Below are 17,629 nucleotides of genomic sequence, written 5' to 3' on the forward strand. Positions count from 1 at the left end.
CTCGTCCTCCTCCTGCCGTCACTGTTGATCGCTGACTAAACACTGGAAGAGAGAGCTACGCTGGCTACTCGCTGAATCGTGCAGCTCATAAAAAACATGGTTTTGAAGTCTACACTACGCCACAGGTGTTTTTTTAATGTGAAGGTTTCTGTGTAGGAAGCAGAAGCCCTATACTGCTGGTAGGTAGGAATTCAGTGCCTTGCTCAAGGACGCGTGAGCAGAGTGAATGAGTTTGGACAAGGGACGCTCGCCCTCGTCGTCATCCCGTCATTCTGCTGCCAAAAAAAAAATTGTGACGGAGTATTAGAGCCACACTGAAGAGAAGACGTTTCAACAATCAAGTTGTAATAAAGTTGTAATTTCAGGTCGTGTGTTGTATGGAGGAGATTTGAAACGAGGAGCCTCCTGTGAAAGTTGTGCTTTAGCTTTAGTTCTAGTTGCACTATTTTAATTCTCATATTACAACTTTATTCTTGAATGTGCAGATTTTCCCCCCTCACTGTGTTCGTGATACTCCGTCTTATAAAAATGGTTGTTAGAAACACGTTGGTTAATTTTGTACTGTGGCAGTGAATGTGGTGATGATCGTTGTGTAAGATTTGAATGAATTACTTTTCGTTTGCACTTTTTGATAAAGATCAGGTTTTGATTTTGGTTTTCTGTATTGTTCTGTGTCATGTGGCTCATGTGTGTTGATACTGTGATTTTTGAAGTTTTTTAAAAAAAAAAGTAAAGCACTCCGAGGAAAATGGCGTTTAACTTTTTATTATATCAATCAATCTCAAACCTCCACCCACAGCAATGTCCATTAAAAACAAACAAAAAAACACCTCCTTCATTATCATTATTTTTACATTTATACAAATACACAGATCCTGTGTACTGCTGTACGGGGAACTGAAGATCAGATCTTGATATAATTCAATGACACGTTTTACTTTGTTTCTTTTGCACAGAAAATCGGAAAGATACATAAAACCATATGCACAAGGAAATAATAGACTCTTCATGACATAAATTATCAAAATACAGTATTGCAACAGTCCCAGATTAAAAAAAAAAACTGAAATGGTTTCCAGTTCCCACTCTGCAGAGTATGAAGTGTCATATCTGCCAAAATGGACATCGATACAATCAAAGTGAATCAAATGAGAACAGCATCCTGTAACAGAACGCATACAAACAAATGTGATTGCATTCATGGCCGGAGCTTTAGATTTTCTGATGCTAATGCACAGTGATGTGATAGAGGAGCTTTACAGGAAGTATTTACAAGACTGTTGTCGTCATAGAAAAGTGAAGAAGGAGAAGAAGAAGAAGAAGAAGGTTATTGGTTTGAGTGTATGTTGTCTTGAGATTTGTCCGGAGCTCATTAAAAACCAATGACTTCAAACTGCTACAGCGCATTTCAGATACGACACATCCTCCTTGATTCGACTGCACTTTAGTTCTGTCGCCGTGTCGCCATGGACACCAGCTTCACTCAGCCCATAGCAGCTAATGGAGAGGGCAGCAACAAGCATGGAGACGAACACAAACCCCTGGACAGGAGGAGGATCGGGGGGTGGGGGGAGGCAGACACTGTGCACACGCACACACGCACGCGCACACACACAGGAACACTTGTATAACAAATAACAGTTACAAGACAGGATGAAAACCCAACAGGGTTCAATCAAAGCACCATTTAAAATATCACAACTGAACAGACAGTCACACACTGAGATGGGGTGAAGGGGTGTTTGGGGGGGGTGGGGACAAACAATTAGCACCAAATCAGCAGGAGCGCCAGTGTTCAGGAGCCAATCAGAACTGCTCCAGCAGCTGTCGGAGGTAGGGGGCCTTGGAGAGCTGTCTGTTGACCCGGGCCAGCTTGTAGAGGACGGGACAGTCCAGGGACACACAGGGAACCTGCCGCTCCGCACTGCCGCTGCAGTTCCTGCAGATCTGGACACAAATAAACACAGAGGCTCAACCAAAGAGCGGGATCATCACAGACACAGACCCATTTACTGTCCGTAAAACTGAGGAGGTGTATGACAAGAGGGAGCAGACTGAACTCTGAGCTGCTCAGTTAGCTCCACTCTGAAACGGTCAGTGTTAAATAGACATTTTTTGATCATTTAGTCTTTTTAACCACCACACACATCTGTGAGGGCTCTAAATGGTGAAGAAGACAACTAGGGATGCACATGATTAACCGTTAACCGATAACAAGAACTTTGACCGATTAATACTATTGGTTAATTTTTTTTTTATTAACTCCTTACTGTATGTCGTCCACATGCCTTCAGTCATATTTCGTAGCAAAAAGTTACGGAGGACGAGTATGTGCCAGTTATGCAGCACAGTCCCCGTGAGAGAAGGTCAGACAATAAATGTATCCTACACAGATGTAGATGTGCATCACCTGTAACAACGGGGCTGCAAAAAAATAAGAAAAAGAAAAAGACGACCATGTGCTCTCCAGCTGGTTCACCTGCAGCTCCACAGAGGAGCTCTGCTGTCCCTCCCCTTCAGCCTGGTGTTTGGCTGCACTTTGTATAAAAACAGTTCAACACTGGACGATCTAACCGCCATCTGAGTGCGATCAGCTGAGGCAGAGCACGATGGATCATGTGGCGCTGATCAGCTGTTGCAGCGCATGTCTGCTTGTCGATCGCTCCCGCGAGCGTTGTAATCTTATCGGTCAACAGTTAATAATCAGTTAACGAGCTTCGGTTATCGGTCATCGGTGCATCCCAACAACACTTTGCGTAAAACATGTTGCTACATCTGTGTGTAGGACTCTAGGACTTCAGATTTTATGTCTCTTTCTTCCTTCACTTCCTGTTTGTAAACAAAATAACAGTAAACACAGGTGAACTCTCCGTCACCTACTCTACTTTTCTTGAACCTTGCATTTGTCCCTTTCATGATCGTTTGTTAACTGTGCTGGGTGACCCTTGGTAACCACGGTAACCCCACATTTAAAATCAAACTGCTTTGACCTTTGCATTTTGCCTGAGGGAGCAACCCAGAGTGAGGGAGCTCGGCCCTTTAACACACACTGGTACATGTGGTGCACGGTACAGTGGAGTTGATCTGAGGTTCAGAGTCTCGCCCAGGGACGTGAAACCTTCAGTGAACTGAGAATTAACTCTCCAGGGAGACCGGAGACATTTTAACTCTTGTCTCCAGCAGTTAAACTGACGAGACCATCTGAAGTACTTCGGGGTCATTTAGCTCAACAGCTGTAAAATGTCAGCGGAGGAACGTTCAGCCAGAAACCAGACGCGCCCCGAGCCGCTCACCTTCAGCAGCTGGTCCTGCTGACTCTCCCACTGCCTCATGTCCTGGTACAGCGTCACGGCGACGCGCTGGGGTTCGGCGCGACACCGCGAGCACACGCCCAGCTGCGTGAGCTCGTCACACACGGGGCAGTGAAGCGTGGTGAAGTACTGGGAGATGGTTCCCTTCCTCCCCCCTTCCTCTCCGCCGGCCGCCGCGGAGCAGGACACTTTCTGGATCTGGAGAGGGATGAGAGGAGGCGCGTTAACAACCAGAGACACAAACACCGTCAAGATACACACACCGGACTTCTTCTATCTTTTGAAAGAACAAGTTGTATGAATTTCCCTTTGGGGCTTAATCAAGTGAAGTAATTCTTCTCTTTGATCTTGATGGCCCGGACTGGGTTCACTTCAACACCAGACCAAATAATTCATAGACTTAAAGGAGAATTCCGGTCATTTTCTAAGTAACGCTCTACAGCTCTAGGTCCCCGAGTGCGACCACAGGAAAAAATCCGACAATATGTGCAGACCGGACCTAGCTCTCCTGCTAGCTGCGCTACACTGCAGTTAAACAGAGAAGTAATGGGGGCAGTTCTTCTAACCGCGACTTTGGCCTCTATATAATGCTCAAAATATCACTAAACATGAGAAAGAAAAGCATCAATATGAATATAAATGCTTTTCCCCCCATCCTAAATCATTTTTTTCCTCTTAAATCCATGTTTTCGTCGCATTTTTGTCTTTGTTGATATGGAAACAGTCCCGAGTTCGACAGTCGACTAGTAAGGTCTACCCAGGAAGCTAGAGTAAACAGAGGTACGTGATAAAAACACACTGCTCCCTCATATTAATGGACTTATGCACACAGTGTTGTGTGGTAGAGAACTGGTGAATGTTGCAAAGCATGTGTAGTGATATTTTGAGCATTATAGAGGCCAAAGTCGCGGTTAGAAGAACTGCATTACTTCTCTGTTTAACTGTAGTGTAGCGCAGCTAGCAGGAGGAGAGCTAGGTCCGGTCTGCACATATTTTTCTCAAATTTTTCCTATGGTCGCACTCTGGGCCTCAGAGCTGTAGAGTGTTACTTAGAAAATGACAAGAATCCTCCTTTAAAAAACTGAAGAAGGATTACTGAGACAGCAAGAAAGAAAAAAAATTGCCTCTGTCGTACTCCCACTTTGGTTTCGCTTAAAGCACCGAGGTCCTGAGACTCCAGAACCAGAACCAGAACCATGTCTGTCTGAGAGCGCCCACTAGTTGTCCTGCGCTCCACCAGCAGAGGGCGTGAGCGCTCCGTCAGAGCAGCACCGACTCCAGCACCGACAGACGGAGACGTCAGGCTGCAGTTTGATGAGTCTCATTCCATCCTCAGCAGGAAGGAGGAGAGATTTTCTCCTCGTCCTTTGTTCTCTCTGCACTGAACACACCCGCTGAGTGGACCGGGGCCAACGCGTCCAACACGTCCTCTCTCACTTCACCGGCGGGGCGATCTGTTACCTCGTCATTTATCTGTTTATCAAGACCCTTATTGAATTATTAAAACCCTGGTGTGCCGTGTCTCTACTCTACACGTGTGTGTGTGTGTGTGTGTGTGTGTGTGTGTGTGTGTGTGTGTGTGTGTGTGTGTGTGTGTGTGTGTGTGTGTGTGTGTGTTGGAGGCCTCGCCCCCTCTCACCCTGGGGAGCTCCTGGTACCAGCTCAACACGTCCACCCCGATCAGCTGGAACATGCGGGCCAGCGGCGGCAGGATCTGCTTGGTGATGTAGTAGGTGGCGTTGAGGCGGAGGGCCGGGTCCTGCAGGAGCTCCATGGGCCGACGCACCAGCTGGATGAGGGGGACGCCGGGGAGCCCGTACACCACCACGTAGGGCACCCGCTCGCCCACACGCGGCTCCAGCCGACGGTCGTAGGCCATCATGCGCCTGAGGGAGAGAGGGGGGGGGGGGGTCGGGACACACAGGTGATCAGACTGACTGAGCGAACGTGACACATGACTGATTCTGGCAGATTTGACATGAGATGCAACGAGCTCTTTGTGCTGATAAACTGAACCACAGCTGAATATTTCCTTCTCTGAAATCTGATTTTTTTTTTTTTTTTTTTTTAATATATACTTCACCCATTTAGAGCTGCGTTGCCTAGCAACAGACTCAGGTACTGTACACGCAGGCTACTGCAGCCAGACAATTACTGTGGGGAAGGAGTAATTGGATTCACACTGAGTACAGTATGTGTGGTTGACTGTATGCTCTGTCTCACTCCCCTGCTCTCTGCCACACACACACTCACACACACACCTGGTGAGCTCCAGTGCAGGGACGCAGGCCCCGGGCCGGTATGAGCCGCTGCCTCTGTACTCCTTAGCGAAGGTCAGGTCCTGCATGCTGGCCCGGCCGTCCAGAACCTTCACACACTGACGCTGCACAAACTGCTTCACCTGGCTGATGTCCCGCGTCTCAAACAGCAGCTTAATGGAGCGCTCCAGGATCTGGAGGGAAACACGGAGGAGGATCGATCAAGAGATGAGGTGGTGATTGTTACAGCACGATTCATGTCTCACTGTTCAGGCCCCTTGATATACAAGTCTGATTATGACTCAGCAGAAACACAGGACCGACACTGGGATGGTTCTGTTTTTCCTTGACGGACACGTCTGAGTGTGAGAGACCAGGAGGGAAAGCCGCTGTGACTGTGATTGGTGTAGAGTGAAGAGAAACAAAGGCAGAGAGGAGAGGAGAGGAAAAAACGGTTTGCCTGTTACCTTGGAAACAGCAGAGCAGCCATCGCGGCGCACTGTCTCGATCCCTTTGGCGTCAAACACGGGTTCCTTTTGCTCCAGGCTTTCGTACATGTATCCCACGTAGCGCTTCTTTGTCTGCAGCATGCAGGGCAGGTACACCTGACACACACACACACACGAAGACATTTACAAAGAGTGACACAAATCCACATCAAAGTGCACAGACAGTACAGTCCATGTGTGTGTGTGTGTGTGTGTGTGTGTGTGTGTGTGTGTGTGGCCTGTGTTGCATCATTACCTTCTCAAACTTGAGCTTGACAGGTTTGGGGTTGGTTGCAGTCACTGCCTCAGCGATCTCGTTGCCGATCCTGAAGGCCTGCTCTTTGGTGGCTCCCTTCAGCAGAACAAACATGCTGCAAAAAAAAACAAAAAACAGAAGACGACAGGTCAGAGCTCAGAACATCAGATCCACATGTCCAACGACTCACAACGTCTTTCATCTGGGACATCATTGACATGTGACCAATAAAATGGACCATTACCATAATTAAAATCACAGAATTGATAGAAACATTTGGAAAAGTATAAGAACACGAATTGACAACATAAAACATAGCTCCACTATATATATATTTATTTATTTGAGATTTTAATGAGGAAAGGTTCCACATTTCAGTTAACATCCAGTTTATTTCCTTCAGTCTTAATGTGTAACTGTGAACTACAACGCAGGTGACCAACTCTCAATGTTGTTCCTGAACGCATCCTGTGCAGACACTAAGAAGAGTGAAGTCTGAAAGTAGGACCAAATGTGTATAGAACCTGAATTTAGATGTCTCTTTGTTTCTTGGCCTCATTAGTTTAATTTAATTCAACAGCAAAGTCAAAAGGAGACTGTAGTTTGACTCCTGAAACACACAGCAACATAAAACCTCTCAACACAGGAGCTGCAGCCTTTTTGACACTGACAAGTAATTAACACATTCAGCTGAATCTTCAAAAAGCTTCAAAGTTAATGAGAGGAAACCGTGACAGGTTTGGCTGAGCTCAGGAGCGACGAGTGCAAATAGTGACACATCTGTGCTGCAGTGACAGTGCAGCACAGATGTGTCACCGTCACCAGTGTGTCAGTCAGTGTGAGTGTGTATCAGCAGCGCCTCTTCTCTTATGATGAAACAGTCCCGATGCTGCTCACCTGTCGGTGTCGCCGTACACAACACGTGCTCCCCATTTCTTAGTGTCATTGACCAGCTTGATGGCTCTCTCCAGGGTTTCTCTGGCTTTGTGGACGATGCTGTCTCCAATCTGGAGACAACAGGACACCAAAGTCAGCAAATACAACATCTATCTGCCTCTGCACAACCTTGTGCTTCACACAGGTTCGATTAGGAAACTGGACTCCAGATAGTTCTCATTAATATGTGTGGTGGCTAAAAGGAGCAGAAACAGCAGCGTTTCTACACTGAGAGCTGCTGTCTTCAATTTCTTGATAGTGCTCATTTAAAAATAATGAATCTCGTCCTTCAACGAGCGTACCTCCACACAGGGCATGCGTCCAGAGTAGTTGGCTGCAGTGTAGCCGAAGGTGACGTTGGCGATGAGCTTGAGTCCGAGCTGTCGGGCGTCCAGCAGTCTCATGAGGGTTTTGTCCTGCTTGTACGTTTTCATCGACTGCTTCACCATGATCCTGGTGTTGAGGATTTCCTCCAGCATGCTGGGCAGGACGCCTTTACGCACCGAGGCCTGAGGACAGAAGGGACAGACAGGTGAGAACAGGTGTGGAGACAATATTTAAGGTGGCGGCAAGGGGGAGAGAGCGTGAGAGGGGGGAATAACACGCAACGAAGGGACTAACTAACATACACCTGTGATATGTTAATGTAGTGTCAACGGTAATTAATTCAATTTCAGATACTTAAAACTTGTGTGCGATTAGGTTTTGGAAATTAACTCAGATACATGTGGGATGAAGATCTGACGTCTTTACATCTTAAAACCCTTCACATGCTGGTGATGTAGTTATCAGATAAGACATGATGTCCTCAAAGCATCCAGCATCTCGATTATTAATATTTTGGCTATTTTATATTTTGACACACTTCATGTGTGAAGCAAAGCCAGGAGGTGAAAGAAAACTCAAAGCAGATGCAGAACAAACCTGGTCTCCTTCTTTAACAACCTCATTACTCACCAGTGCTCGCCGTGCTGCGGCCACCACAGTGTGTGTGTGTGTGTGCGTGTGTGTGTGTGTGTTATGTAATGAGACAGTGGGACGGCAGCCAGGCAGTGTGGAGCACTCAGCGAGTGAATGAAAAGAATGAATGGAGGGATGCAGAGCATGAAGTGGGCTGTCTGTAGACGTGCTTGGGTTTCGCAGCAGCTAATGAACCTCCATAAATCTGCACCGTTGGAGGACTCAGGGACGTGATTTATGACGGGTTAGGCCGGAGTGGTTTTCCAGGACAGCAGTGAGTCCTTGGTGGGATCTCATCAGAGGAGAGGTCAGGCGGTGCCGTACCTTGACGAAGGCGATGCCGTTGGGTGACACGGTGATGTCATTGCGGAGCTGGTGGAGGAGGTCAGGAGGAGCCCGCAGGGAGGTGCAGCCAAACTTAAACTCGTCAGACCTGAAAGAAGAATACACGCGTGTGTGAATATTAGCAGAACATACTGATGACAGCCGTCCTGTACATGTTGGCCCAAAGTATCAAAGTATCATTGTTTTCTTGGACTGATGGCTCTGAGTTCAGGGTTGGGTGGAGGGAAGTTGTTTTGAGACTTGAAGGATTTAACAAATTATTTTGGACGAATGATATACCCAGTTCAAAACTCAATAAAGATATGTGTTAAAAAAAAGCACATACTGATAATAAAGCCAGAACACACCTGTTCAACAAACATGTGGCAGCAAAGGGTTTATGACGGTGAAGTGACGGACTAACAGCTGCTCTGGTACCCATGGATCAGGTTGAAATTAAATTATCAGGCTGAAGATCAGCAATGAGATATTTTCATTTATCAACTGATTCATCTGTTTATTATTTCTCCAACTAATTCATCAATTGTTTCCTCTGGTTTCTTCACCTCAGAGCTGGGAGCCTTTGAACAGCCCAAAACATAGAGCAGAGCAAAAATCTCAGCATTAATGTGTGATCATTATTTAAAAGATATGACAATGAATACTGTGTGTCCCTTTACTACAAATGGTGGGATAGTTATCATAATCAGAGCAACTGGGTAGCAAAGCGAACAGAAAACTATTTGTTTTACACACATGATGATCATTCAACTAAAAACTAAAAAGCTCCAGTGCTCAGATGAGATCTCTACCAGGCTGTTTTGCTGTATTGCTCCTGACGTTATGCACATGTGTCAGGCACAGCAGAACAATAACCAAGTGTTGTATAAAGCTGCTGTGTGTTTTCAGAGGACAGCTAATGGAAACAGAACGTAGTTTCAAAGCTGAGCAGCTACAATTTCCAACTATCCCCTGAGCTCATTTGTTCCTTGGAGCATGGAGCCAGTGTGGGTCTGCTGGGCTCCGCTCCGCTAACATATTGCATGTTGGGGTGAGGGGGGGGAAGTATTCGTGGCTACTGCTGTTGCTATGCAACCACAATAATCCTGGTGAAAAAGTTTAGATGTGTTCCGACTTGCGGAGCTCCGAGGTGTGAACAACATGCAGAGATGTCAGCACATCTGCTCCATTAAAAATAATGAGGGGGAAGGAGGCGGCGGTGGAGGAGAGACGTTCCTCCACCGGTTCAGTTACAGGCGGGCGGGTCGGTGGGTCGGTTCTTACGTTCCCAGGCTGTCGATGTGGCCGAGGCAGGTGGAGTAGCAGTAGTTGTACGCGATCACGATGGAGGGATAGAGCGACTGGAAGTCCAGCACGACCAGTGAGTTGCTGTAGAAGCGCGACTCTGGCTCCATGATCAGCGGGATGCACTGTGGCGCCCTCTGCTGGGCTCGCTGCTGGATGCTGGGCGTCACGGAGATGTAGTTCAGCGGTTTGGCCAAACGCAGCATCATGGACTCGACACGGTACTGTGGGATCAGGAACAGGAGGCGCATGAGGAGACGAAGAGGCTTTGAAAAGTCCTTGTCTTTGAGGTAAATGATTTCCTTCGCTTGCTTTCATATATCTATTTTGCATTTTCTCTGAGTTCATACACTTCAGTTGACTCTACTTATCAATCTATTCATTTAAGCATCATAAAAACAATCAAACACTGAAAGATCCAAATGCAATTTGCTATATTGGAGACAACCGAAACTCTCCAACAGCTTCAACCCAACAGAGCAGAAACCTGTGTCCAAAATCTACCACAACCACCTGGTCTGAGGGCAGAATACACACGGCTCACAAAGGCCTGAAGTGAACTGAAGAGAGTGTGTGTGTGTGTGAGTGTGTTGGTACCTGAGATCCTCGGGTCAGAACGTGGTAGAACTGAATCCCAAACAGTCTGGCCAGCTCGCTGGTCCTGCCGATGATGTCGTGCTGCTGCAGAAGCTGCATGGTGCCGCGCACTCTGCTCACGTAGTGGTCGACCATCTTCCACCTACAGACACACACATGTTCACCATGACACCATGTTCTTACAGAGCAGAGTTTACTTTACATGAAGACTGAACCGGTTAACACTCAGACTTGTATTGCTTCATGTATGTATGGTATTAATTATACTGTATTGGTTAACTTCTTTGTTTTCTTCAGTAAAATGCCTCTTTTCATACATTCATACTTTTTGGGGGCAAGGCAAGGCAATTTTATTTGTATAGCCCGTTTTTACAAACAGTTTGTCTCAAAGGGCTTTACATGGCATCGTAACAACATCCTCTGTCCTTAGACCCTCACATCGACTGAGGAAAAACTCCATGGAAAACCCTTTTAACAGGGAAAAATCGGAGAAACCTCAGGGTGAGCAACAGAGGAGGGATCCCTCACCCAGGACGGGCAGACGTGCAATAGATGTTGTTACAGACAAGAAAACACAGTAAAGGGAAATTTTCTATAACACGTGCACACAGGTCAAGAGGTTTCAAATAAAAACAGAATGAATGCCTTTGTGCCTTTTTATGTCATGGGACCAAAAGTAAAACACCCTCCCCCAACTAGTGTTAACATTGTGTCATATTCAGCATATTATGGAGTTATGGCAAAAAACACATTTTGTGAGGTCACAGTGATCCTTGGTCTTAGTAGTTCACCCTCAGTCTGAATAAATGTTTGACAAAATTCCCCTCAAAATATTACAGGGCCATGGTGTCTCAAGTTGAGATGCGTAAAAAAAAGTCCTAAAAATAAACAATGTCCACATTTACAACGACATGTGGCAACGAACCTGTACAAGTGGGTTCTGTGGTCGAACCAGTCGGAGAGCGTGCGGGGACTGTAGAGCGGGAAACGCTGGTGAAGCACGTGGAACGCTACGTTCTCAAAACTGTAGTTGTTCAAAGTCACCTGGAGGAGGAAACACAAACTTAGACCATTTCATCGTTTTCTAGATCAAACCCAAAAGTCCTGAAGTGGTGAACAGACTGAAAAGAACCTTTTACACAATACTGGAAAACTGTTCAAATGGAGTCCTATTAGTAACTGCAGCAGATTAAAGTGATTTACAAGAAAAGCTAAGTCTGTTTAAGGAGAGAAACATCCATACATACATATACAAATCATACAAATAGTGTGTTGAGTGAAGAAAAAGCTTGGCTGAAGAGGGAAGTCTTTAGTTTGGAATTAAACAGTGAGTCTGAGATCAGCAGGAAAACTTGAAGCCAGATCTGCTGGGATGGTTCACTGACAGTGTGTCTGATGTGCACCGAGGAGCCAGACCATGCAGTGCTTTGTAGAGGAACATTTGAAACTGGTCTGAAAGCAGCAGGATGTGGCTGAACTCTGGGTGAGCTGTAATCTACGGATGGTTTTATTTGGACTCGTAAACAGAGAACTGCAATAATCCAGTGTGACTGGAGTCCAGAAATATTCCTGAGTGAAGCTGATGGTCCTGTTGATGTGGTCAACCACCCATGGTTACCCATGGTAACGTATGGGAAAATAACATGCAGTCTGATTCTACCTAATGTACGGTTTGTGAAATGCCCAGAGTTTCCTCGTCTAAATCATACGTCTGAATCCTTTATGACGGTGGCTGACATTTAGTCATGTGAGGCTTTAAAATAGCCTCAACACGTACAGTAATGTTCTGGTTTTGACTGTGACTGGAGCAGAAGCATTAAAAAACAAACTGAGCCCAGAGACTGAAGCAGCTGGATCTGCTGCTCAGTGCCGACAGCAGGAGAGCAGCCACTACAGGTGATTTACTAAAATACAATAAAGACTTTAAAATACTTAAGAGTCAGGCCCGGCCATTAAGCTTTTTCAGCCACTTGCCTGAATGTTAGAAATTGATAATGAATGCCAATAAATGAACAGGTATTTGATCTATTACAGCAACCTATTTATGTACTAAACATGACAGTCATGGCTGGGAATTGGCACACACATTTTTGTTGTACTTCTTGTGCAGTGACAATAAAGTTTATTCTATTCTATTCTAATTATATTGCAATGCCCTCTTGTCGACAAAACATGGATATGAACCTCGACATGGTCCACACTTATCCAGGCTCATGAAAACTACCACTGCCTCTGCTGCTTTGCTTCATATTACTTTAAAAGTATTTTTAGTTGTATTACTTAGACCTGGTACTTGGACTGTTTTGGGAGGCTGGACCACCAAACCGACCTTTACACAACTTGGTTGCACCTTTTTTTAGACTTTTAGACTGGCCCTTTTCCTTTTGAAGGAGGCTCTGACGCTTCCTCTTCTTTCACTTTGTTTAAAAATGTAATCATGTCACTAGACATGTACAACAATATTCATCTCTTTTGTAAAAGCATACTGACCTGTGACTGAATCAAGAGAAAGTTACAGAGCGTCACAGTAACCATAGTTACTAACTCACTAACACCTGGCCGTGTGTGCACGGTGCCAAGAGAAGCCGCAGTATGGGAATGCGTGACAATAACAGATTTATGGTATGGAATGTCAAACTCTGAAGGACAAAGATTTTACTTGTTTCCTAAGTATAACATTTATGAGGATCATTTCTTATAGACAAATTAGATCACAGCTAAAACGTGCTGATGGCCGCCAACAGTGTGTGTGTGTGTGTGTGAGACCGTTGGAGGTCACGCTGGAACACCTGCCTCAGTCTTCATCACCCTCCACAGATTGATGGTGATGCGTCCGACGATGTTGATCTCAGTCATGGTGTCAGCTCCGTAGTCATCTTTGTCCGCAGTGAAGCGGTTCTCTTTGGAGTCACCTGAGGACAGCAGCCAGACAGATAGGCATTTTAAAAGGAGGAGGGGAGGAGGGGGAGAGGAGCTGCCAGAGGCTCTCCACTCAGCTGCTACCCACACACACACACACACACACACAAACTTAAAAACCCAAACACACACAAAGAGATGCACACACGTCTGAAGTACCTACAAGCTGTACATGAATAATAGACACACAGATAAGTCTGTCCTCAAGTTACCTGGTCCTGTCTGCAAATGTGCAAGATTAAAGTAGATCTGTAGTCTTTACTCTGAATCTCCTTCTACTACATAATCCACAGACCTCGTTCAGTTACATATGTTGTGAGACAACAGGAATGCTTTTTTTTACTTTAGTTTTCAGTTATTAGCATATTTTCTGTTATCTTTCCAAGAGAGGGAGGCAAACACTCTCAAATCCTGCTGTTTGGTTCCTAAATTAGATATGTTTTTTAATTCCGTTAATCTCTGGTGGACATTGCCATTTAGATCAGCCTTTTCCTCCTGTTGCTCTTAAATTAGATATGTAGACATGAGCAGGGAGTGAGATCAACATGCAGTGCGGCGGGGTCCAGTTTGATTGACATGTGATTTTGAAGGCTTGATCAGATGATGGTATTGAACAGTCCTACCTGGCACTCGTGACAGCTGCTGACACAGGTCCACTCCGAGCACGGCGGCGCGCTGCAGGAGGTAGCCCCAGGAACGCATCTGCACCTCGTATCCCAACAGGATGTCTGGGTCAAACCTGACGGGACACAGCCAGGTGAGCAACACAGAGGTCAGGTGGTGATACACAGTTGTCAGGATTGGATACTTGCTGTAAAACACACACACCTTCTTATGATGGTGATCAGTTCTTGAAACAGCATCTTCTCATCAGTGGCACATTTCAGCTGCAGCCCCGAGATACCCGACCTGACCAGCAGGGGAGCTGTTCCTTTGTTACCTATTGAGGACATTTAAACAGAGTCAGCCTGACATCATGTTACTTTGAACTATTTGTAGCTAAGTAAACACCTCAACAGCCTGTGGTACACATAACAAATATCTATAAATCAGTGCAGAGGGAGGAAATGCTGTGAAAGGATATACAAAGGCTGAAATACGAAGGCTTTGTACGATGTGAAACCAAAAAAATTTAAACTTCACCTTCATCACAGCTTTGATAGTCTTTGTCCACCACAATGGCACCAGTCAGCTGTTTGCTGTCTACATCTGGCAAGGGGGCATCAGAACTGAGGCAGTAGAATAAGGCACATATGGGGTCGAACTCAGGGTCAGGTTCGAGGTCACGACGACTTCTTGCATGGAGCTCCATGCCCATCAGTGTTAGGTACTGGACCTGAGGATTGGGGGTGGGGGTGAGGCAGAAATCAAAGCTGTGTCAAAAGGAATAAAAACGTCAGCCTGGACCTAAAACACTGGGTTTCAGTTGTGATTTAGAAGAAGTACACCAGTCACCCTCAGCTTCTTTCACTGATGTGTCCATTCAAAGTCTCTCTGGACAGGTGCAGCCTTTAAATGCCTAATAGACTGCATGATGTTATCTATGTGCTTGGATATTAATAACATTATTATCATTAATTCTGAGGAGGCTTAATAACTTGTGCATCATTTGTGACCAGTGAAGATAGTAATAGTCTTCTTTTGTATGGGCTGTCTGAGATGTAGCCCTTAAAGGGATAGTTCAACATTTTGGCAAATTGGCCCACTGCCATAATCCCTATAGTTTTAGGAGCAGGTTCGTTACCTTTAATTGTCGGTGCAAGCTATTTTTAGAACGGTGGAGCAGAGCCGCAAGCTGCTCAGAGCTATGTAGGGTTTATGCCAATGGGCCAATTTGCTAAAATGTTGAACTATCCCTTTAAGATTTCCTCATGCTAACTTGTGATTGTTTCGAATTCTTCCCCTACATTTTTCATGAGAGTGTCCTAAAAGTCCACTTGAGTTGGAGTCCTCTCTGTTTGCTGATCCCAGCACTTCTGAAATCCTGGAACAATATGTGAACCTGCTGGGTGAGGGTCGAGCTCCGCTCTATTTTCCCTCTTGTGTTTTTCTTTAGTCTTTGTCTTGGTCTCAACTTTCATTACAAAAACTGGTTCAGCTCAGCAACAGACGGACTGACGTGGCACTGACAGAACCAGTGATGGAATCATTTGACATTTATCAGTACTTATGCTAAAACAGTACTTTTCTCATATCTTTGATATGAGAGGTGCATCTTCTAAAGCGAGTCCAAGAGCAGCTCACCTCATGCAGAGCTTTGGCATCCTGCAAGTTCTGCATGCTGACTTTGAAGCCGTAAGAGTTGGCTATGCTTGGCCCTTCAATCTGAGAGTTATCTTTCTTTGGCACATTCAAAGCAGCAAACTGGTTCTGTGGATAAACAAGGAGAATAAGAATAGAATATCTTAATGAACAAGACAATATGAGTACATCAGATGTTCAATTCATAAAGTGAAGCAAAGAGAAGAAGCAGAGCTCTGCACAGGTTTTCTAAAGCGGTTTTCCAGACCATAGACTGGAGAAATGGTGGTTGGTGTGGTGAAGGGGTCTGACCTTTATCTGTGTGGTCAGTAACACTCTTCTTAGAGGGTCTGCCTGGCTTGTCCTTCTCTGCTGAAGTCTCTGAGAGCTGTGACTCTCTGCAGCAGGAATGAGACACAAAGAGCAGAAACAAGTGAAGCAACAGCGTGAAAAAAGCAGAGCTACAGAAAACAGCAGTCACAGATCTAACATGACATGACCGTGACAGGTTTCTCACCCTCAGATTTCGGCGTGCTGCACACTGGCTCCAGATCTTCCTTGCTTCTCCGCGTCCTTCTTGAGAAGGGTGTGCTGTGGAGGAGATGGGGACTAGCCCTGCCGTCTTCCTTGTTACTGACATGGAGGGCCGAGGGACTGTGGTTCTCCTCTGCTCTTTCCTGCGAGTTAGGGAGCCTCGGGGACAGCGGTTCACTTTGACTGTTTTTGCTGGGCTGGTCTGGACCTATGGGGCTGGACTGACAGGACTGCTGCCACGGAGGCAGCTCAGGGGACTCTGGAGAGGTGGTTTTATCATCATCATCATCATCATCATTACCACCATCATCTTTTTCTTCTTCCTCTTGCCCAGGATCCACACCTCCCTCATCTGAGACTGGACTCACCTGTGAGGATTGTGTGTTCTTCACAGGAGATATGATTAAGGACAGGTTCCTCTTCTTTCTCCTCTGAGTCCTGACACTGGAGAGGTTCCCACACAGCTGCACCTTCACGGTCGGGCAGCAGGTAGCAGATGGCTGCCCGCTTCTCTCCTGGTTCTCCTCTTTTAACTCTAACCCAGCCCCCCCAGTCTTCAGCATCCCTGTGTCTCTCCTCCATTTCTGTAAACACTCGTACTGTTCCCTGGCTTCGAGCCATAAATGTACGCGCTCACGGCTCGGTGGGTTTTTGCAGGGCAGAAGAATGACCTTCTTGTCGCTGGTCGAGGACGGGTTGGGTTCAGCTGGCTGTTTGTTTGCCTTCGCAGCCTCGGCTCCCTGGGCTTGGGAACAGGAGGTAATAGTGGCGTTGGGGTGCGTCATGGCTGAGAAAGCCGTCTTCCAGAAGCAGAGGCCCTCCAGAGAGAGTTCTCCGCTGAACTCTGCAAGCTCCTTGACCAGTCTGGTACCCACTGTCAGCTTACGGCCTCCAACCTCCCTGGAGAAAACACAGGGTTCATTTACATTATACAAATGTTTGTAATTTACTCACTGTAACAGCATATCACAAGCAATAAATCACATAAAGTCCTGTTAAAGGTTTTTTTTAAATGATTTTCGGGCCCAGCAAAAATGCTGTTTGATGGCCTTCTTATAAATTTACCATTACTATAGCCAACTACACACACATGCACACAGACGTGTTAAATTAAAATGTTTAGTTGCACTTGACAGTTTGGTCGCACTTTGGAATAGTGGATCCATCATCTCGCCCCGGAGTAGCTGTACTTCTCCTCCGACATACAGTATGGAACGAATAGCCTTGTTGTTTACAACTACTTCCAGGTAGAAAATTTGAATGAAAGCAATAGTAAAAAAACGAGAGTTTAGCTATATTTATCATGTTTTTCATGCCACTATCACCGTTTAGACAAATCTGAAATGATTGAAGAAACATTACTATTCTTTATATATACTTATATACTGTGCACGAGCAAAGCAGTTTTGTGTTGCTATGTGTGGTATTTATCCGTTTTGGGGAATCACGGTGTCTAGAAAGCATCAGTGGCTGCAGCTGACAAGGACGGCGGTAGCAAAG

General features: G+C 45.8%; 1 protein-coding gene across 3 annotated transcripts in view; it reads right to left on the reverse strand.

The window, feature by feature from the left end:
• Positions 1-749: 749 nt before the first annotated feature.
• The window catches only part of rev3l (REV3 like, DNA directed polymerase zeta catalytic subunit), a 63,395-nt gene continuing 46,515 nt past the window's right edge, over positions 750-17,629 (reverse strand). For 2 of the 3 annotated variants that reach the window (XM_084000718.1, XM_084000720.1), the window contains exons 14-32: positions 16,113-17,029; positions 15,908-15,993; positions 15,599-15,724; positions 14,498-14,690; positions 14,183-14,294; positions 13,978-14,093; positions 13,229-13,347; positions 11,361-11,479; positions 10,436-10,577; positions 9,818-10,062; positions 8,534-8,642; positions 7,552-7,758; positions 7,211-7,320; positions 6,314-6,428; positions 6,037-6,174; positions 5,573-5,763; positions 4,951-5,197; positions 3,294-3,509; positions 750-1,947 (exon numbers count right to left, since the gene is read on the reverse strand). In XM_084000718.1, the coding sequence (XP_083856844.1) occupies positions 1,807-1,947; positions 3,294-3,509; positions 4,951-5,197; positions 5,573-5,763; positions 6,037-6,174; positions 6,314-6,428; positions 7,211-7,320; positions 7,552-7,758; positions 8,534-8,642; positions 9,818-10,062; positions 10,436-10,577; positions 11,361-11,479; positions 13,229-13,347; positions 13,978-14,093; positions 14,183-14,294; positions 14,498-14,690; positions 15,599-15,724; positions 15,908-15,993; positions 16,113-17,029 (3,649 nt within the window). In that variant the 3' untranslated portion in view covers positions 750-1,806. Of the gene's footprint in view, positions 1,948-3,293; positions 3,510-4,215; positions 4,785-4,950; positions 5,198-5,572; positions 5,764-6,036; positions 6,175-6,313; positions 6,429-7,210; positions 7,321-7,551; positions 7,759-8,533; positions 8,643-9,817; positions 10,063-10,435; positions 10,578-11,360; positions 11,480-13,228; positions 13,348-13,977; positions 14,094-14,182; positions 14,295-14,497; positions 14,691-15,598; positions 15,725-15,907; positions 15,994-16,112; positions 17,030-17,629 lie in introns of those variants that run through there. The other variant, XM_084000719.1, reaches the window with a different exon arrangement.

This window comes from Trachurus trachurus (assembly GCF_905171665.1).
Source record: "Trachurus trachurus genome assembly, chromosome: 24".
Taxonomy (NCBI): Eukaryota; Metazoa; Chordata; class Actinopteri; order Carangiformes; family Carangidae; genus Trachurus; species Trachurus trachurus.